The 21,720-nt window shown below is 49.0% G+C and overlaps 4 protein-coding genes across 4 annotated transcripts; 3 read left to right on the top strand and 1 right to left on the bottom strand.

Moving 5' to 3' along the window:
- The first annotated feature begins 1,337 nt into the window (after positions 1 to 1,337).
- BDV37DRAFT_245799 (putative C6 transcription factor) lies at positions 1,338 to 4,915 on the top strand. The gene is made up of 5 exons (XM_032081688.1): positions 1,338 to 1,527; positions 1,590 to 2,338; positions 2,396 to 2,507; positions 2,568 to 3,280; positions 3,340 to 4,915. Exons 2-5 carry the CDS (start codon positions 1,932 to 1,934, stop codon positions 4,427 to 4,429), a joined length of 2,322 nt encoding a protein of 773 aa, XP_031942440.1. The 5' UTR covers positions 1,338 to 1,527; positions 1,590 to 1,931; the 3' UTR covers positions 4,430 to 4,915.
- Positions 4,916 to 7,016: 2,101 nt separating this feature from the next.
- iml1 (GTPase-activating protein IML1) lies at positions 7,017 to 12,494 on the top strand (the record flags this gene model as incomplete). Its single annotated transcript, XM_032086956.1, has 1 exon — positions 7,017 to 12,494. One exon carries the CDS (start codon positions 7,017 to 7,019, stop codon positions 12,492 to 12,494), a length of 5,478 nt encoding a protein of 1,825 aa, XP_031942439.1.
- An 803-nt stretch (positions 12,495 to 13,297) lies between these two features.
- BDV37DRAFT_293266 (putative sugar hydrolase) lies at positions 13,298 to 15,898 on the top strand (the record flags this gene model as incomplete). The annotated part of the gene is made up of 6 exons (XM_032089371.1): positions 13,298 to 13,330; positions 13,383 to 13,497; positions 13,557 to 13,620; positions 13,708 to 14,357; positions 14,419 to 14,696; positions 14,762 to 15,898. 6 exons carry the CDS (start codon positions 13,298 to 13,300, stop codon positions 15,896 to 15,898), a joined length of 2,277 nt encoding a protein of 758 aa, XP_031942438.1.
- A 1,226-nt stretch (positions 15,899 to 17,124) lies between these two features.
- Positions 17,125 to 21,078, bottom strand: BDV37DRAFT_97448 (uncharacterized protein). The gene has a single exon (XM_032091520.1). It carries the CDS (start codon positions 20,942 to 20,944, stop codon positions 17,345 to 17,347), a length of 3,600 nt encoding a protein of 1,199 aa, XP_031942437.1. The 5' UTR covers positions 20,945 to 21,078; the 3' UTR covers positions 17,125 to 17,344.
- Positions 21,079 to 21,720: the final 642 nt, after the last annotated feature.

The following is a 21,720-nucleotide window of genomic DNA, read 5'->3' as shown; positions in this document are numbered from 1 at the left end:
GGGAAACTTTCCAGTGGTTGGTGTTTCCTGCAACTCCTCAAATAAATGCACCTGTGACCACAGTCGATGAAAGAGAATATGTCGAGTTCAAGTTGTTGTTGATATCTCTCAGGAAGTCACTTCTCTGGCAATGAACCTCCCTTGGACTGTGATGACCTCTGATAGACAGTTGTTGACCTTACGCTTAATCAGATCTCTGGGTTATCATCTTGATGGACACAGACTAAAAGAGCCATCCTGAAGATCTGCCTTGAAAACTATTCATTCTTTCAGAAGAAACCACGGAAATCGGACATTGACCTACAAGGCCTAGCCACAGGAAGTTCCACCGCCGGAGCTTTCCTACATGTCATGGTCAAATCACTCGAGGATTCGGCTATTGAGCCCAACGTCGTTCTATATCCATATTTGCTAAGCTATAGCCATGCGCTCGTTATGTACCATGACCCTCGTGCGTGAGTGAATACTTTTCTCCACCACTAGATCTAAAGAAAACCGATGTGGCGAGAGCGATGCACATATGCGGCAACATTGTTATGGTGTGCATCGTCCGTCCTTCAACTACTTCGTTCTCGTCGGTGCTGGTGTCTGCTCGATGTGTGGAGAAAGTCATTGTTGGAGGGCACAAATTCTAAGCAATGAAACAATATTTGTTCGCTTCTCTCAACCCATGTGGATGACTAAAGATCGAGCAGCAAGTGTATACAAAGCTGATATTGGGCCGATGGACTCTGATTTAACAGCGCTCAAGCAAACAAACATTCCATGGACTAACTCCTGCGCGCTAGTTAATCGTGAGGTTTAGTGGGTGTCGAAGCTCCAATTGACAGCAATGATATGTTGCAGCTCTCTAGCGACAAATGTGTCGCTTTAGAGCGTTCTCACTCTAAACGCCACACTATGATTCTAGAAGCTTCTAGTATTCTCGTGCCGTTGCACAGCCCTGCAGTTGAGGGTAACATTGATGCTTCTTGCACCCTGAGAACGGTGTGGACAGGTCATTGCGAGTGACTCGATAGGGTGATAGGTGATAGTGCTCACGCACTAGTCTAAAGACCATCTCGGCCCATGACATGAACTCGGAGTCCGATGCTACTGAGTCATTGAGCCAGCTATGTTATCGAGGCATATGCTTCTCTCTTTTCTGAGGTCATCAGGAACATTTGGAACTTCTGCGACCATACAGTCATTGAAGTTAACATGCAATTATGGCCTCGGGCAGAAATCATAGGGTATAGTGAGGGCCTCCCATGGCCTCGCTGCCTTATATAATCCGAGGCTCTGCTGTGAAATTTCATGTCTTTGGTCCAAGGAGAACCAGCTCAAGAAAGAACCAGAAAAAAAAAAAAGGCATGAAGAAACCCAACCACAACAGGGTCGCCGATGCCCAGAAAAGAGGGGGTAAAAAAAATTACACATAACAAAGAGAACAATTCAAGGGGGCAAAAACGCAAAACAGAAAAAAAAAACACAACAATACCATGGTGGTGCCCAAAAATTTCCCTCTTTACAATTTTCGATTATTAGGTACAGCCGTGCCCTTTGTCTTGAACTTCAGTGTTGTTTAATACAGGGTTGGTACTCGGAAGGTATGTCCACGAGTATTGATACCTTGGTTATGATACCTTGGTTTCAAACTCGGAAGCGAGCCGACTTCCGCGCCAGTGAACACGGCAGTGAGCTCCAGCCTACCACAAGCCATCCTGGCACTGACTTGGGTCCCTCACTTTACCACCGCCAGTTTCATAGGTATGTTTTGTTCGTATGTTACCGTGGCTGACAGGAAACATCGCTGCTTCCCGTGTTTGTAAGCCACTTCTTAAGCCACTCTCAATGTTCAACACTTGCTCGGGCTTAGTGCGTTAACATCCAGGTTGTTCGCACTATCAGAGGGCCGGGACAAAGGGGGGTTGGCAAGATTTCCTGTGACAATGTCCGACCCCAACCGTCCTCCTCCCTTTCATTATCCGCCTTACACTTCTTCGTCCTCATCTGAGTATCCAGGAAATGAGGCTACTTTCAACGACTGGGCGGTGCCCCAGTATTCGCAGCCGTCCTATGCACCTTCCGTCAACTACGACATGGTAGCTGGCTTTGCGGAAAACCCCGCAGGTGCTTCGTCTATGTTTTCTGGTGAGCGCGCTTTAAATTCCAAGGTAGCAATCCCCAGGTCAGCAAACCCGAGCAACTGGACCAGCAGCGGACGGGTCAGCCGGGCATGCGAGAATTGTCGAGAACAGAAAGCCAAATGTAGCGGGCATCGCCCGACTTGTCAGCGATGCCAAGAAGCCGGCACTCGTTGCTCGTACGGCGACCGGAAACGAGAGAAGATGGCCAAGTGCGTTGTGTGACGACTCGCGAGGATTGGTTTTGAATTTCTGACAGTGGGTAATAGGCAACTGAGTGATCTGACAAACCAGAAGCAAATTTATGAAGCACTATTGGAAGATGTTTGCTCGAAGGTGGATTCGCAAACTGCCCAACATATCGAGCAGGTTGTCAATGAGGTAGGTTCTTCTTTTTCCCTCTGTACCCCCTGCGTTTGCTCTTTGACCAACGATCCGCAGCAACGCGCCGGCAATGACCAGGCATTTGGTCGCAAGGCGTCAATCTCTACACCCACTATTAGAGGAGCTGATACTCCAGCTGATCCGGACCCTGATCCGATTTCCTCTTTGGTGGCGTTAGATTACATTAACGAAGACTTCAACCGTGATGAGAAGATACAAGCAATGGGATTTGTCGGAGAACATTCTGAGATAACATGGCTTTATAGGTTGAGGCGAATGCTCGAGCGCTCCAGTCCTGTCACTCCCAGTTCCAAGGAGAGTTGGGACCGCCAGTCAGTTGCGTCTGTGAGCTTTTTCCTCGATGATTCGGAAATCCCTGTCATAGATAATGTCGATACCATGCAGCGGCCTTCACAAATGCTTGCTGACCAGCTCGTGGATAATTACTTCTCCATCATCCACCCTTTCTTCCCGATTATCGGCAAGGCGATATTCTTGAGGCAGTACAAGTCTTTCTACTCAACTCCGTTCGTACGACCAGGAAAAAGATGGCTAGCGATACTAAATCTAATTTTTGGTATTGCTGCGAGGTACTGTCACCAGATGCAGTCTGACGCCCAAGATACGCCAGATGATGGACCTTTATACTTTTCACGGGCCTGGAAACTCAGTATGAGTGACGTGGCGTTATTGGATCATCCAAATCTACAACAGGTGCAAGTGGAGGGTCTAACATCGTTCTATCTCTTATCAGTGGGACAAGTCAATAGGTACGTCTGGTGTAGTCGTAGCTCACAGCTTAAATCTAATTTCTCCGTTTATTACGCAGGTCATGGAGAATATGTGGCACCTCGATACGATCCGCTGTTATCATGGGATTGAATTTACGCAATGAGAGCAGTATGGTTGTCCACACGTCTAAAGAAACTCGCTATCGTGTATGGTGGTCCATTTACATGCTCGATATCCAACTCTCTGTGATGACTGGCCGTCCACCTCACTGCAGCAGCGACTTCTGTACTACACCCTACCCAGTGCCATTCCAGGAGGAAGAATTTCTAGATGATAACGTCGCTCAAATTATCACGGATAATGAGAGCCGTAACAACTTTATGGAGGCGCTATCCTCAATGAACTCGACAAAATCCACCAACGAAGTTACAACTTCAGAAGGCTTCGGGACCCCAATGTCGTACCAGGGTAAACAATATGGGCAAGCTGCCTACAATGCCGTGGACTCGCTCACGCCGAATACCTCGCTATATTTTCTCTGTCTCGTCGACCTAGGATTGATCATGCGAGAGTCTATTGACACATTATATGCTCCAGGAGCTGCTCGAAAATCCTGGCGTGAAGTAGAGATGGCCATCTCCACCTTGAACGGCAAAGTAGACGGGTGGCTCTCCCGGCTTCCGACAGCCTTCCACTTTACCCATGGTCACCAAGCGTTTGAGAGGCAGCGGTCATGTCTCGCCTTCCGTTTCTATAGTGCCAAGATCTTGATTACTCAGCCATGTCTTAGTCGTCTCACATGGAGGGCTCCGGGCGTCGAAATACCAGGAAATTTCTGCAATACAATGGCGGTTATGTGTGTTGACCTGGCGGGTCAAATGCTTGACCTCTTACCCGATTCGCCAGAACCTTCATGGGTCTACCATGTCTCACCTTGGTGGTGTGTCCTGCACTTTCTCATGCAATCGACCGCCGTGCTCCTGACTGAGCTATTACTCCTTGCAAAGGCAGGAACTGTCCAACAAAGGACGGCCTGGGAAAAAGTTACCAAGGTGTCGCGCTGGTTAGCTGTGATGTCGACGAAAGATTTATCTTTTCAGCGGGCTCAACTCGTGTGTAGAGACCTACTTTCTCAGAATTCTTTGGAACCTGACACTGGAGTTTACGCGGACAATGACAAAAACTGACTGTTATGAAGGTCCCGAGATTTTCTACATTTAGAAAATTGGCGTGCGCCTGGTTCGGGTCGCTATTGTGCCAGTACACGTGCCCACATTAGTGTACACCGCCAGTCAATTGTTGAATTGCTCCCTTTAGTACCGAACACGACTACCCAACGAGGGGGCATTTCAAGCGAAACCATTACATTTGCCTTATCGACCTAACATATGCCGTTCCAGACTTGAAATCCGAAAGGTCTTAAGTCTTCGATAGCTTGCTACGGCCCACTATGGTTACACCTAGTGTATTCGGACTGGCTTTATGGTTTGGCAGATGTGGACTCGTTCATGGACTACCCATCTCGGTGGTCTTTCGACCAGATATCACATACCTTATCAAATCTTTCCATCTCAATTCTTCAATTCTGATCATTTATGCCACCTTGCCCAAGTAACTTTCACCCCGGTGATTGGAGCTGACTGCCCCCCACCTTGACTTAACCAGAACTGATCAAGCAATATATCATTAGATACACTGAGTTACTGAATAAGTTTATTCTTTGGTTCCCTTTTCCCTCTCTTTCTCTCTACCTTTCTTTTCCTTGCCTTTTCTTTTCCCTTTTCTCTTTTCCTTTCACTTCCCCAACCTATCGGGTATTGGTCCTAAGAGTAAGCACAATAGGGATCTACCTGTACAAGAGTTAGGTGAAGTAAGAACTTTCTAGTATCCGCCGCTCTTGCGACTCGGGAAAATCTTTCAGTAAGTGTTTCGCTTGGCCTTACTAAGTAAGGAAGTAAGTCACCGACAATTGAGCCACTTGACAAGGATCGTGCCTCTTGAGTGAGTTAAATATGCAGAGCTCCACATCAGCTGATAATTCAAAGCAGATGCGCTCCACTAGTATATTCAGGTGGACAGGGTACTTTAGTGTGAAAAGCACCTATGGGCTCCCTAGTAGTCAAGGCCACTCCTCTCATACAGAGTACCTGTATAGAGTGGGGCACATCTTTCCATAAAGACAGACTGTCATTCGCTGGCGATCCGGCCCGTGGGAGCGGAAGGTTCCTTCTGGCCGGTACTCTCAGTGTTCTTTCTCCTACTCGGTAAGTACTGATCTGACATCCCCTGACTTGACATTGGGTGACGGGTCATACCGTATGCTCCACCCTCCAAGCAAATACCAGTCGTTCGGTGTCAGATCGTCGGAGTCCGAGACTCCTTTGCAAATACAATCACACGACCCATCTGGGGGGCATGTCCAACATGGTAGCTGCCATATTTAAACCACACAGTTTATAAAAATGGAATGTATGCTAGAACCTCTCATTCCAAGAATCCTGTAGTCTTATTCGAGAGCTAGCTTAGTACTACATCCATACCGTCGGGTCGAATACGCAGGCGGCTGTGCCCGACCGTCTCAAGTCTCCCAATGAACTATGGTTGGTATGTGACGGGTCTGCACTAGTTACCGTCGATGAAGTAAATACACCTAGGCGTAATTCCGTACTACATAGAAGTTCGCTGAGGGTTCCATGGGTTCACAGTGGGGACCCAGTCAGTTGGTTAACTAGCTAGAAATTTCAGTCCCACGATGTTCTGACAATCCCGAAGAATTTCTCCCCAACTAGGATTGTATACGGATAAATGATCCACGTCAAATTTGTAGTCAGTGCGAGATTATTCCGTATAAGGGGCTATCTTAACGATATTGGCGGCACCTGACCAAAATGTCGAAAGGCCTCTCGATCTAATGAGATATGGGTGGGTTCGGTACAGGTTACGCAGCATGGCTTCCACTAGCGCCTGCTGTATTGAATGATTGTAGTTTTAGGACCCAAATCCCGATAGTCTGTTCAAACCCCGAGGCTGAGATTTTACGCCTGTCATGCCGATTGATCTATCTATCTTTTGGGCTACTGCTTGCGGAGTGATACAGTCGGCCCGGGCCCATGGTTCGCTACCTAAAGGGTAGGTGGTTGTAGTTAGGCCCCAACAGTTCTGCAGTAGGCGTATCATCATATTCGGGTATGGTTTTACGAGGTCGGTTTGTTGATCCTTAGTCCTTCCTGCACTAGAACACCCCACACATGTATGGGTGTATGTCATACGTACTACTAGGTTACATCCCCATAAATTGTCACTGAGAGTCTGAGCCTCTGAGGCCAGCAACAAAGTTAGGGTTTAGCTCTTTAATGGCACTACGGGCATGCATATGACAACAAGGGGAACTCATAGATCGAGTAAGGAGGTGTTAATTAAGTTCTGAGTAGGACTCCGTATTTTATCAAGGTTCCACTTCTCTGGCGTGCTCTTCCATGGATACACTCAGGAGTCCCTTGCGTATGTTACAGGCCTGGTACATAGTAAGTACATCAATCAGTACTCCGGAAGTAGGTACTAGTAGTAAGTTGAGAATACCAGGCGGTAGTGAATATAATGCCTCAGGCACAAATACAGCACGTGATATTTTGATCTTTACCGCCTTCTTCTTCAAGAAAGTGTGGGGATTTGGTGGATAGGGAGCTCTTAACTTGATAACCTCCGAGCCACTCTTGATTACCTATCAGGGACATTGCAGGGCGACCCATTTAATATGCGACGGTGAGAGGGAAAATGTCTCTACGGGGACCCATGAAGCACTCGCACCTGAGACAGGTGAGTGCTGCCAGTCTAGAGACTCTCTCTACCACTCGTTCCCTTGCACTATCTCAGACCGATGGCCAGAGTGATAAACCGTCGACTCCCGATGAAAGGACAATCCGGTTATCTTCTACTGGCTTGGATCGTCGCCAATGCTCGCTCTGGGTTCATGATGAGACTTTCTCCAAGGAGGAAATCCTGTTCAATCAGGCCGCCTTCATCGATATGGGCGTGGAAGTTGGCGATGTGATCGAGATATTACCTGCTCGGTGTCCCGGAGATGGCACACATTCAGCTAAAGCAGATCTCGGATCGAGATCTTTGCGCGATAGCCACGTTGAATCGAGCTCCACGCTTCATTCAGACTCAATGTCCAAGTTTAAGACCCCGCTGCAAAGTCGATGCCTCTTCGTGGTTAAACCTATGCCACAAGAGATAAAGACACGAATTCCCAAGCTAGAGCTTTCGGTCACCACCAGTATCGCCAACATATTCGGGTTCAAGAACCGGACAACCGTCCATATCTCGATTGTAGACCGTGCTCAATGCGCTGCCTCTCATGTTGATATTTCCTTCCGTGACCAGTATATGGTCAGGTCTGACATGTGGAGGTTGGTCATGTCGGAGCTTGCAGAGAGGATTGTTTACAAAGGACAGAAAATCGTATTCACTGGTAGTATCAAGGCAACTGTAAAAAACATCTTTATTCGTGGCAAAAAGGTCCTCTCAGGGTTTTTCTCGCCCCAAACCATACCAGTGTTTCGCAGCGAATCGGCGAAGTACGTCCTGTTCATCCAGATGTCAAGGGAAATGTGGAATTTCGATTCGGAAGGCACTGGCGACATTCTATTTAGCAGAGTTATCAATGGGTTTCTCCCTGAGTTGTTTAAACGGTGGGTCAATTCAGATGCAAGGCATCTGGTGACCATCGTATTATTCACGCGGGTTGAGTACGATGCATCGGCCATTGCCTCTTCCACTTTCAGTTCGGAGAATCTGACGAGCATGTTCGGCCCGAACCACGTTCCCACAAGAGACTTCTATCGGGTAGTGGTCAATGACATGGCGAGTGGCCATTGGACTACTATCTTGGATGAACTAAAGAAGGATTTCAGGACCTTCCTAAGGGACGTATCAATACTCAATGTACAGAATGCAGATACTCCAACAGTCAACGCAACTGACGCACCTAAATCCCAGCCGGCAACCATTGCAGGGCGGCCAAGCACCGCCCTCCGTGGAAACATACTCGAAGCTATCCATCTTGCATCTTCACATCTAGCATTCGACCATATTGACCGTGATATGGTTCATACAGGCACTTCAATCATAGTCATTACGCCTGGAAGCGGTGTTTTTGAAGTATCATACGAATCATTAGCCTCCACTACTGAAGCACTCACGAACCGCGGAATCGCCATTGATCTTGTCTGTCTTAGCCCTATGCCTCTTCACTCCGTGCCTCTGTTCAAGTATCGGGAGCCAGCTCAGAGGCCTACTACTGCCACATTCGGTGATATCCAGCATGGGGGTAACTCTCCTGAAATGCGCCATTCGTTTGCGAGCTTATCAAGTAAGACGCCGCACCTTTCCCCGAAGTCAGCTCTCCTGGATTCATTCACAGGGATGAGCTCGAAATCAAATTGGTCTGGTCGGTCAAATGAATGGAGTTATGGGATTCCCCACTGGCTTGATATATCATATTGGAACCCTGAAACCTACAGAGAGTCTCGGCGTATCCTGAAAAAAGACCCCAATGCGCCTATTCCATTCACTGTCACTAAGCAGTCCAAAGTTTTTGTTCCGCGGGTGCGGATGTTTGAAATTCAAATGATGGGCGTGATGGAGAGTGAACAATCAAATATATCAATTCCCTACCTCTCAGAGGGGCAGAGTATCTCTAGAGCTGCCAGTTCTGTCCTTGGTTCTAGTCCAGGTAGTCTTGTTCCCCCTAAGGCTACTTTCAGGCGCAATTCTCCTTTCCGACATCAATTGAGCGACAGTCTCCGGCCGGAGCCGTTCCTTCACAATATAGCAAGCTCAAAGGATGCAATGCTTGCTATATCAAAGAAAACGCCAAAAACGGTGCTATCCTGGATGGACAATTATGACGAAAATGTGTTCCAGCCTTTTAGAAAAAGGCGACATCGCCGGAAGCCGTCCAAGCTTAAAAGGCCTAGTGAGCCAGAAGTGAACGCATCTAATGCACATGAAAGGATTTCTGCTAGATCTATATTGCGTCTTAGGGAAAACGAGAGTACTCGTTCAGCATCGCGACAACTCGACATCCCACTTCCAGCCCCTAAAAGCCCTGTGTCTACGAAAAGCGCTTCTCCCAAGAAACCAGCCCTAAAAAGCTCCTCCAAAGCAAAGTTGCCGCGTATATCGCGCACAATCAGCTTCGCTCTTCGTGGCCTCAGTTCTACCCCTCCTAGAGCTCAGGCTAGCACAGAAGTAAATGTTGAGCACGCCAGAGGCTTGCCAACATCAAATTCAAGGAAATTGTCGGGTGTTCTTGCAGACAATAGAAGCGTGGATTCTTTGAGTGCATCAGATAGTGCATCGACCGTAATCGACCTGGCCCCGTCCCCAGAAACACTCCAAAAGCCAATCAAGAGCACGGCTATTACGCCATCAAGACCGATATCGATCAAAGTGCCTCCCAAACAGCCACTCCAAGACACAGAGCAGCAAGGACGTCCAGCCATACCGGAGTCGGTCTCGACTACAACTACCGAGATCCCTCTAGGCGAGGACACTCGCCTTACAGCTCAACCAAGACGGCATGGGCCTAAATTCGAGGTAACCTTGAGTACTGGATCGCGTAATGGATCCTCAAAAAGTCCACAGAGTAAGGCGTTGGCCCCTTGGGTTCGCTCAATTAACCCCTGCAACACCCCAAGAGAAGTGTTGCGAGACACTAGCTGGTTTGGGCGCTGGCAGCATGCTTATCCAAGACCTCCTCATGTTGCGGTGGTCAAATGGAAGAGCTTGAAGTCCCCGGCTATTCTCCCGCTAACAACAGAAGAGTTCCCCACTCCAAGTGAACTTGCATCGGACTATTTGCAGACTCCATACCGTGTCTTCCCCAACGAAGACTCAGAAGGTATTGAGGCGCCTAAAACAAGAGGCTTGCTTCTCCGGGAAATGATTTCACTACGGCTTTCCCATGGGTTCCAGATCGTTGTTGGGAAAAATGTAGTTGAAGCTTCCGGGCAATATTCCCTCCAGTCACCGAACGTATTCGACACTCATAGTTTGGAAAGGGCCGGGGCTACTGTCTTCTTGTCCAAAGGCAACTCGATCCATCGACTTATTTGTGTTGAGGGTGCGGAGATTGAAGTCACGCGGTACACGCATCGAACTTCCTCGCTTTTAGCATCAGATCAGAAGCGAAAATTCACTCTGTATTCTCCGGCGATGAGAACAATTTTAAGTCCTGAATATGTGGTGAAGGATATAAAATTAGACTCGACGTATGAGGAATACAACTGGAACTACGCTGATAATTATGTGGCGGGCCACCGAGACTACTTGTTCAATGCAGCCCAACAACTCCACTTCTGGCGTGTGCGTTACGTCCTGATCCCGATGCGTTTGCACTTCAACTCTCGGCGCCTTCACGGATTCAATGAAGATAATGAAGAAGAAATTCATCTGCTTGGCATCAACCAGCTCACACATATATGGCAGCGCCACAAGTATATCCCTCCAGAGGAAAAGCGGTTCGAAAGCTCCAACAAGAAGAGGGAGCAGAACCCCCTCAACATCATGTACCAGACACGGAACCCATCCGAGGTCATCGCGGCTGAATTAGACCGTATCATACTTGTGGATCCCGGGCTAGACTCATCCCCTGCACAGCTACTTCCAGAGTCAGAACTACTCGAGCGCTCTAGTATCAGTCTATCATCCTTGGCGCAGATAATCCAGGGTGAAAAGGGAGTGAGGATGATGGATCGAAGGTGGCACTGGCGGCTGCACTACAACTGTTTCATTGGTTTCGAATTTACGACTTGGCTGCTCCAAAACTTCCGCGACATTGACAGCCGGGAAGAGGCAGTCGAATTTGGTAACGAGTTGATGAAACACGGTCTCTTCCAGCATGTAGAAAAGCGACACAACTTTCGGGATGGCAATTATTTCTACCAGATCTCTAGCGAGTATCGTGTCTCGCGACCTGAATCTCGTGGTAGCTGGTTCCCCCAAATACGGCCGGATAAGTCAGTTCCTTCAACTCCGGCGGGTGAGGCCGCGAAAGGCTCACCTATAAGTGGTCATACTCGCACCGATAGCGTGGAGGATATGCAGCCGCAGACTCCTAGTACGCCGTCAAAATTTAAGAACAAGGCTTCTATCACATTGTCTAAGGCTATGAAATACGACGTCGACCCTCGCAAACGCTCAAATCGCCCTGAGGTCATTGATCTTCATTATGATCGGCTGCATAATCCCGAGAATTGCTTCCATATAGAGCTCAGCTGGATGAATACCACTCCCAAACTCATTGAGGATACGGTACTGTCATGGGCTTCAACGGCCGAGAAATTTGGATTGAAGCTCGTCCAAGTTCCCATTGCCGAAGCCTGCGCTATTGACAAAACCCAGCCATTCCGGAAGCCATACCGCATCCAACTCAAAGTTCCTCCCCCTAAGGGCCCCATTCCACTCCAGTGCAACTCGGAGTCATTCTCCCAGCCGGTTACATTGGACCATCAGTACTTCCATAAGGCCCTCTTACGGAAGTTCGACTTTGTCCTTGACTTTGAGGCCAGGTCCTCTTATCCCGCAGACGTCGAAGTGTCATATTCCTGGGGCATGCCTGACTACCAATACCCTCAGTATATTCATCGATCTGGCAGTCTTCTAGCTCAGATCACTGGCGAAGGAGATTTCCTACTTCTTGCCAACCGACTTGTCAGCACACGCAGTGTTGCCAGTCGTGACATGCCGAGACATGAGCGGTTAGACCGACCTGATCAATATCGAGCACGCGCAGGGACCTACGATCCTGTGGACCGTATCTCTCCGCGTCTTTCGCCCATGGCTCGGCCAGTGCACGAGGTCCATAGCCCTCTGAGCCCTCAGGGACACGCGAGCATTGATTCTGCAAATCTGTACCGAGCCCCCGAACATATCCTTACCGGGTTTGCAGACTTCTGCAATGATCCGGCCAGACTCGAGCAATTCTACAGTGAGGCACAAGTACGCGCGACTTCAACCAAAGTCGGCCCGGCGCCCACCACACTCACGGATGCGTCCATACCTTCTCTTGAACTACCTGCCAGTGTCGTCAGCCATCACATATCGCCTCCACCTGGTCTAGCATCAAGGTCCTCACAAAGCATCGCCGCGCCATTGGCTGAGATGAGGAATCTGTCGCGAGACGATAGTAATGTGTCTAAAGGCAGTCCAAGAAGCGGCAGCTTGAGACCACTTTCTCTAACATAAAACGTTAGTCATATACCCCGACCCATGACAAGTAATTTCGGTCATGGAAATACAGTTATGAAGATTGATGAAAAGTACTACTTGCGGATTTGGGAAGACTTGAATACATAATAATAGCTACGAATATGTGCAGACGTATTTAGCGCCTAGACATAATATATACGATTGTTCTATGCACTAGTTGTCTTATTACACTATATCGATAGGTACATCGGCTTGATTGCCCCAGGCTCGGGGCTAGCACGTGTGACCTTCCTTTTACAATAAATAAGCAAAGGAGCCGGCTTTCCCCCCACGCCGCCAAGAGAGGATGAATCAAGACTACTTCGTCTGCTCGGTTCAATTCATTTACCCGTTCACGCGGAGGTTAATTACCACCCTCCAGCCTTTTTCGCAGCTAGTTTAGCGGTCCATTATGTCCCAGTATGATTGGCGCAATCAGTCTGAAGCACCATCAACCCCAAACCCCAAAACCCCTACAAGACAAAGGTCCGTTTCGATTTAGGCAATGGCCAGAGCTACCCCGCCTCAATATGTCACCATCAGACGACTGGGGAGTGTCAATCGCCTGAGCGGGCGTGTTCTTATTAAAGCTAGATGCTCCCTTTCTCTCGGATGAGGGGCTTGGAAGTCCTACAAGCAAATGCGCTAGTGCGAGATACCACCACTGGGTTTGGTACATAGAGCTGATTCTCTCTCTTTGCGCAGCGCGACTCGTCAATTGCGCATTTACCTTTGATCAGTGGGCTTTCTAGATTCAGCCGACAATTATTCGGGCCTAATCCCCCCTCAGAACCGCAAAAATGAAGTTCACCGAGGGGATGTGGCGCCTGCGCGTAAGTATACTTGCACTTGCCTACTGATCAATGTGGTTTAACGATCTCGCAGGAAGGCATTCGAATTGATTGGATGAACAATGTCGAGAGACTGCACGTTAATAATGGGCAAGTCAATTTATTGTTAAATAAATTCCAGCGGCATCGTGGTGACACGCTTAATTCAGGTTGGTTTCTTTCCAGGTTGATTTGGGTTGAACAAAAACTAACAAAGTGTCGGAATTAGCAACCGTCACTGCAAGCGTAACGTCTCCTTTGGAAGGCATTATCGGCGTCAAACTTGTTCATTGGTATGCTCATTCAAGTGCGGATTGTTTTAGCAAAAAACAGCATTGGCTCTTCCACTCCTCGCTCAGTTACTGATATATGGCATCCAGGGCAGGACAGGTCGATAACGGCCCTCACTATCAGTTGAGTTCGTCAACTGGCCAGACCAAGATTGACCACGAGAAGAACGTGAAGCTGAACTATGGCAGTGGCCCCTTGAACTTGGCCATCAATACAGCACCCAACGAATTGGATTTCGTGTTCTCTGGCGCTAAAGGGAAGCTCACTGGTCACTCCTGGAGATCCATCGGTTACGTTGGCGATCAAACTACAGAGAAGTCTCGTTGGGACGATGGGATCTTCTTTGAGCGTCAAGGACACATGCTTGCCGCATTAGATCTCGGGGTTGGCGAGAAACTATATGGCCTTGGAGAGAGGTTCGGTCCATTCGTCAAGAACGGACAAAGTGTCGACATTTGGAACGAAGATGGAGGTACATCGTCTGAATTGACATACAAGAACATCCCATTCTACATTAGCTCCAAGGGGTACGGCGTCTTTGTGAACAACCCTGGCAAAGTCAGCCTGGAGCTGCAGTCAGAGCGAACTACCCGAGTCAATATCTCGATTGCCGGTGAAGAGTTGGAGTACTTTGTGGTTTATGGAAACACCCCCAAGGAGATCATCAGACGGTATACGGCTTTGACCGGACGTCCTAGTTTAGTTCCCTCCTGGAGTTACAATTTGTGGCTTACTACCAGTGCGTATACTCCCTTCTATCAAAATTGGCCTCTAAACGCTGAACATCTTCATTTTAACAGGCTTCACCACAAACTACGACGAGCAAACCGTCACCGGCTTTCTCGATGGCTTCAGGGACCGGGATATCCCATTGGGCGTTTTCCACTTCGATTGTTTCTGGATGAAGTCCTATCAATGGTGCGATTTTGAGTTCGACTCCGATATGTTCCCTGATGCCGGAGGCTACCTCCAGCGACTCAAGGAGCGCGATCTCCGGATCAGTGTATGGATCAACCCATACGTTGGACAGGCATCGCCACTGTTTGAGGAGGGCAAAAAGAATGGTTACTTCATCAGGGTACGACCCCACAACGCTCACTCAAAACGGAGAGATGTTGGGAACGCATACTGACAAACACACAGCGTACCGACGGCTCGGTCTGGCAATGGGACTACTGGCAAGCGGGTATGGCCGTTGTAGATTTCACAAACCCTGCCGCCTGCGCATGGTTCTCAAACCACCTCAAACGTCTCATGGACATGGGCGTCGACTCGTTCAAAACCGACTTCGCCGAACGTATCCCCTACAGAAATGTCCAGTATCACGACGGATCCGACCCAACCCGCATGCACAACTACTACACCCTCCTCTTTAACAAAGTCGTCTACGAGACCATGACTGACCGTTATGGGAAATCCAACAGCCTCCTCTTCGCTCGCAGCACCAGCCCTGGCGGCCAAATCTACCCCGTCCACTGGGGTGGCGACTGCGAAAGCACATACGAAGCCATGGCCGAGTCCCTCCGTGGTGGTCTCAGTCTCATGCTCTCAGGCTACATCTTCTGGGCCTCAGACATTGGTGGCTTTGAGGGCACCCCGCCACCATCCCTCTACAAACGCTGGGTCCAATTCGGACTCCTCTCCTCACACTCCCGCCTCCACGGATCCTCCTCCTTCCGAGTTCCCTGGATTTACGGTGAAGATTGCTCGGACGTCCTCCGTGACTGCGTCAAACGCAAGATCCTCCTCACCCCTTACCTCCTCGCCGAAGCCCTCACAGGCCATGACCAGGGTACCCCGCTCATGAGACCCATGTTTCTCGAGTTCCCGGATGATCTCAATACCTACCCTCTCGATACACAGTACATGTTCGGCAGTAACCTGCTCATTGCTCCCGTTTTCACGGACGAGGGTACCGTCACCTTCTATGTGCCTCGGACTCCCCAGGATTCTCAAGGAAAGTGGATCTCATGGTTCGATCACAGCAAGACCTACGAGCCGGGACAGTGGTACACAGAAACGCATGGATTCGATACTCTTCCGATCCTCATTAGGCCGGGCTCGGCCACTCCGATTAACCCGACACTGAAGGCGCCGCAGGACGATGCGCTGGATGGTCTCGAGGTGCTGGTTAATGGATCGCTGTCGGACGAAGTGGCGGTCCAGGTCGTCGATCCACGCAAGACTCATGAGGTGTTGAAGACCGTGAAGGTTGCCCTGAAAGGCGATGAGGTTGTTGCCGATGATGCCGGAGTGAAGCTGGTTCGGGTTAGACATTAGTCTCTATACTATAGATCTTTAGATATATTATTGACATGAACAGTAGTATGTGCTTATTTTGACTAGTATGATATGCCAGTTCCTCGACAATATGTAGTCCAATGTTCAAAAGAGGTGAAGTCTATAGTATCATGGATAGGTAAGCCACTACTATCACCAAGCGGCCTTGTGTGTAACATAACAAGGTGCACGCAAAAGATCCCCTTATCCATGATTTCCACTAATCGTTATATACATGTAAAAAAAAAAAAAAAAAAAAAAAAAAAAAAAAAAAAAAAAAAAAAAAAAGGATATAGAATAGAATGTACAACTACCCAACTACCGAATTGAACGTAACCAGAAACCATAGCCAATACATAATAAATGGGGTGAGGCGCTCGCCATAGAAAGTCATCCATAGTCTTGGGTTCTATGCCTCGGCTGATGATACAATAGCATTCTTTCTACCAGCAATCCTGACAGAAGTTGGACCTCTAATAGGAACTCAAAGAATAATGCACATTAAATAGACAGCGTGTTTATAACACTAAGTGTAATTGGTATGGTCAGGTGCCTATTACGGTGAATTAATCTTCCTCCGTCCATCCATATCGTTTTATTGAGCTCAAGGCAGCTGGACTATTTATTGGCAGGATATATTCTTCTCGCAGGTCAAGATGTCTTTGAGACAAATGGATATATATGTCTAATGTACCTGGATACTGAGCACAATATTGTCTGAGAGACACGGGTTAACGCGGATGGATAGACCATCACAGATATTATCATCGCCTGGTTTGGAGTGACTGACCCTCCAGCTCATGAGGGCATCATTGGCGATAGATACCGAGTTATGGGTGATATAGGTAGAGAGTTATATCAACTGGCTGAATCCGATTTGGCAGATCCTTAAGGTCTGTGTTCTGGTAGCTGTTGTGTTGAATGAATTTAGACAGATCGAAACATGTTTTCAATATATTCCTCTGGATGTGGCACAGTGAGGATGGGACATGTAGAACGGATCGCATCCAAGGTGGTCTGGGAAAAGTTGTACAAGCAGCAATCTCTTGCTGACTTTAGTATGCATCAAGTTGAAAGCTCACGCAGAATAATCATAAAAGCTAGCTAGAAGACTGTCACAGCTTCACTCATGTCAATGGTGAATCACGAGTTGTAGATACAAGACTGGCAAGAAAAACAAACACAACACATGGGTATCATGATGTTCAGAAAGCAATGATAAAGTTGGCCACAGACTAACTCCGGCTCTGATGTTGATGAACCAGGAAGCTCCACCCGTATTTGAAGTAAAGGAGAGAAAAGTCTGTGAATGAAGAAATTGCCCAAAGCAAAACACTAGCATCCATCTTATAACGGACCTAGGGATGTGAAGAATATTTAAAAAAAAGTAAAGGGGAAAAAAATACTAGGTTAGAAGGAAAATCAGATGAAGAGAAGAAAAAAGAATCACCAAGCCTCTTCAACGTCAAGAAGCCACCTACGCACCCCTTCTCTTAACGTATTGTCGGGTCCAGCTAATGAACGCTTGCGTTCCCTGTCTGCCATAGTAAGCTCCCCATCAACATCATCCCGACAATGCTCAGTGGTTACACTGCGAACAACTTCTTCAAGTGCCCCAAGGACGAGCTTGCGACATTCAGTGCGAGGGACCTCCAGAGAAGGAACCTGGGCCTCATCCCGATTCGCTGCGTCTGATGTGCCCTTATCATCGCCCCTGCGAGCCCGCGATGGAGACGGTGCCCGAGAGTGAGCCAAAGACGATGGGCCGCTTTGAGCAAGAACGCGTTCAAGTGCATCAACCAGTGTGCCGTCCAGATCCATGACCGGTTCTTCGACAAAACGCTCTTCGAATTCGTTGGACTCGTAACCTTCTATGGGAGAGATAGTAGATGTTTTGCTGGAAGACGAATTAGAACCTCCAGGGATGTGACGAGGGGTACCAGGCTGAGAAATGGGAGGTGGAGTAGGGCTTCGCCAAAAGTCATTGTTGATAGCTTTCCGTCTGAGGCGCAGTCGCTTAACCGTGAACGTTCTTGCGTCAGCGATTAGCGTCGTAGCCACATCGACCCATCTCTCTGACCCATCCGCTTCAGAAGAAAATGCATGACTTGGGGTAGGTTCAGCTTGCATTGCGCGTTTCACATCGGCTTCCAAGTTTGAATAAGGCCGCACTGCTTGGAGCAGAAAGTCTTCATGAAAGCTTCTCAGCCAACCAGCAACATTGATATTAGGCCCGTCGTTTTCTCTAGGCGCATAAGGAAAGCCTGAGCCACTGCTGTGCGTAGATGCTACAGCATCCACACTAGTTACTGAGGTCCGTGTCTTCTTCGGCGAAGTCATGGTAGAGTCACCTGATGAAGACAGCGAGACAAAACCAGGCAACGGAAGGTCAACGTCGACAATTCCGTCATCGCCCCGTACGGATAATTTCAAGGAAGACTCTCTGTTATGGCCCACCGTTAATGAAAGATCCTGCACATCTTCCTCGAGATGTTGAGTATTGGAGTGAGGAATGGAAATATTGCCACTTGTGGCTACTGTAGGCACTTCTTCAGGTATTTCAGTCGAGACCTCTTTTACCATTTGACTTAAGGTAGGAGGACCTCGTTTCGGCAGCGGTGTATATCCAGAGACAGAGCGCCTACGGATCTCAGCTGGCGAAACGGCTTCGCTGCTTCCGGTGGATGACTCCTGGCGTGAGCTCCATAATCCCGAGAACAGGCTACCCCATCGGCCAGTAGTTGAAGGCACACTGCTGTTGGTACTCAACACCGAACTTTCACTTCTTTTCAAATTCTTCAGCAGGTTCTCAGATGCCAGACTATCAGCCCCTTCATGCATGGAGTGGTCCGACCTATCCCGTTCTAACCGACTCTGTGAAGCAAAATGCGGGACAGGGACAGTGCTACCAGGGGTGGCGGTGGATGTTGTTGCGGTGCTGGTGTTCTTGCTGCGCGCATCCTTCGCGTGTATAGGGACCCCTAATGTTCTAATGGAACGTGCATCGGACCCTCTCCTGGTTGCTGCGAATTCCATTGGCACAGCGGTCTCGGTATCATCTGTTGAGCGGTGTGCGGTTTCACTTGATGACACGCTCACAGACCGCTGGTGTTGATCTCTATCAGCGAGATTCAAACGTTGCGCACGAGACCGTCTTTCGATGGCTCTGCGCAGAGACTCCTGTCGTAGGACGGGGACATTGGGCGGACTTTGTGAGACAGCACGCATTGAGGAAGATGTGCCAGGTCGAATGGGTGACGGAAGAGGTTCAAAGCGCTGCTTGGGGGGAAGAAACGCAGAAAGCAAAAATATAAGCCGACGAGCAGTCATCTTGTCGGGGGAAACAATTACAGTACGGTTCGCTAGGATCGGATCAGAGTCCTGTTGTTGGGCCTTCTGTTGGATGTAGTGCCGGCGTCGCCACCATTCTGGGCCTAATGCGTTGAGCCACTCCGTGTGATTCCCCAAGAACGCGGTAATGAGCACCAGGAAGAAGAAACTATGGTCTTTGTCCCCAAGATTGCGAACAATCGAACGGCCTTCCTCGCGCCATACACCCCACCGACTTTGTCCTGTTACGACATATGGGGTTTGAAGAGCCGTGCTGATACGGCGGGTACTGCGAATAGCCTCTTCCCGAAGCTTTGAATTTACCGCCAAGATGTTCGCGGGCAAGTGAATTATAGTTTGATTTGTGCGTTGCATATTCGGAGGTTTAGCTGGCTTCGGGTGTATTCCAGACGATGAATCCACCTTTTTCAGGAGGAATAGGATCTCTTTCCGAGAGAGTCTCTCCAGATGCGACAAGGTGCGGTTAACGACATCCCAGTGATCCACTAGCAAATCGATTCTCTCGTCCAGGCTTGCTGGAGGGGAAGCAAGTGACAAACTGTCGTCTAAGAACCCATTGCGCCAGCGGTAGTCCGAATCCAGCGAGCACGCCATCCCTGGCTTGGGCGAGTCAGAGCCTTGGGTGCTAAACCGAGAAACGGGACGACCGGCATTGCGACCCAGAAGAGGGATTTGGATAGTGATCGCCACGGCGTACATTGGGGTTTTCTTCTCTTTGATTTTTTTGCGCTTAGTGAGGTCGGGGAACGGGAAGCCAGATTCTGGAAGTGATTCTTGATACAAGGAAGCAGCAGTGTCTTGTCTGTCTGGAGAGGTTTCACCCGCCTCCGGCAGATTGACGCTAAACATCCGCGTTACAAGAATGGTCACTTTTGACGGTGGTTTTCCGTCATTCCCCCGGTTCGAATTCACGAAGGCCGATGAACTCCCGGTAGTGTAGGATCGAGTAAAAGAATTGCGGGAGGCGGGAGAGGCGCTCGCAGTCCTACCGGGCTCGTCATCGGCAGTAATAATGTGCATCTTGGTAGAGGATCCTCGATAGCTGAATGCACTGCTGCCAAATATACAGTTCAATAGACCAGCGTCGTTCGAATCCGTCGAATGACGCGAATAGCCAGGATCGTGAGGGCCTCCAGCGGGTGATAACGTGGAGCTGCGACCACGGGCGCGCATAAAAGCACCAGACGACAGTGGTGGCGATCTGCGGGCTTCTGTAGCAAAGGAAAGCGGACTTGGTTCCACTGTCGACGACTGAGACAAGTAACCTCGTCGAGGTCCCCGGGTCAGATTCGAGACCGTTCGAGCATGCCGTACGCCCGGGCTTTCAAATGCCTGAGGTTCCAGTCCAAGGCCATAGGTGGCAGGCTCCGAACTAGCACGAGTATCCAGTAGCACGCAGGCATCCCTATCTCCAAGCGCATTCTGAGCGATGATTACACGAAAGTCCTTAGTAGGATCCAAGTCAACCCCTCCCCGATCGTCATAGGCACCGGCGGTAGAAGCATTCGGGGAATTGAAAGCCGTATGAAGGGGATACGCGTGTGTATTCGAGCGACGGAGAAGGCTTGCATCAGGAAATAGAAGGCCAGAGGTATGTTCTTCTTCGGTGACGGACTCGAGTTGATGGGGATTTTTTGCAGAATAAGCCGCCGGGTTCAATGTGGAAGCTGCAGTACTTAGTAACCGGCCCAGCATGATGACAGGCAAGGATCCGTATGCAGGGAAAGAAACACAGAAGTCAGTCAAAGAGAAGAGGGGCCGTCCCCGCAAAGCACAATGTTGTTTACAATGATGAAAGTAGAAAACAGGCAACCAACAGCCAGACAGTTAAACTATCTTGGAACTGCAGTTCCCCATGATTCAATCACACCAGAAAGCAATCATGATCGAATGAGCGGATCGACAAACATGCAATGGTTGAACAGAAGACTGGTGTTACCTGAGTGGTTGGGTTGAAAGAAAGAATGAAAGAAGAGGGCAGTGAAATCGCTTTACAATGGAAGGAGGGGAGGGGAGGGGGAATTTGTTTGATTTGGCTAATGATAAGGAAAGGCAAGGGGAAAAAAAAACAGCAATTGAGGGGTATTCGCAGAATAGCGTGGGATCAGAGGCAGGGAATTGGAGGGGAGGGGGACGTGATAGGCTCCACCAGACACAAGAAAACACCCACGAGGGAGAAGAGCAAGAGGGAAAGAAAAGAATGGGGAAAGGGAGAGAAAGAGAAGCTAAAGTGAGGATCAATCGAGGATGAAAGGGCGGTGAGGGCACACATGATCATCAGCCTCATCGCCGATCACGGGCATGGGGCATTCGTTGGCCCAACCGGTTACACTACACCTCATCCTGCATAAATGCGTCCCGCTTCCCTGCCATTTTCCTAATCTGGGGAGAGAGGGGAAAGACTTGCAGCCATCACATACAGCGCAGAGAGGAGGGGCTGAGGTGAGACTATCTCCTCCGTTCATCTCTGC

This window comes from Aspergillus pseudonomiae (genome assembly GCF_009193645.1).
Source record: "Aspergillus pseudonomiae strain CBS 119388 unplaced genomic scaffold BDV37scaffold_25, whole genome shotgun sequence".
NCBI lineage: Eukaryota > Fungi > Ascomycota > Eurotiomycetes > Eurotiales > Aspergillaceae > Aspergillus > Aspergillus pseudonomiae.
This window is presented reverse-complemented; position numbering and strand designations above follow the sequence as displayed.

Excerpts from the sequence above, each read along its gene's own strand:
- BDV37DRAFT_97448 (XM_032091520.1), bottom strand. The coding sequence starts at position 20,944 with ATGCTGGGCCGGTTACTAAGTACTGCAGCTTCCACATTGAACCCGGCG.
- BDV37DRAFT_245799 (XM_032081688.1), top strand. The coding sequence starts at position 1,932 with ATGTCCGACCCCAACCGTCCTCCTCCCTTTCATTATCCGCCTTACACT. Across the intron at positions 2,339-2,395 it reads AAACGAGAGAAGATGGCCAA|GCAACTGAGTGATCTGACAA; the intron begins GTGCGTTGTGTG and ends AGTGGGTAATAG. Across the intron at positions 2,508-2,567 it reads TCGAGCAGGTTGTCAATGAG|CAACGCGCCGGCAATGACCA; the intron begins GTAGGTTCTTCT and ends AACGATCCGCAG.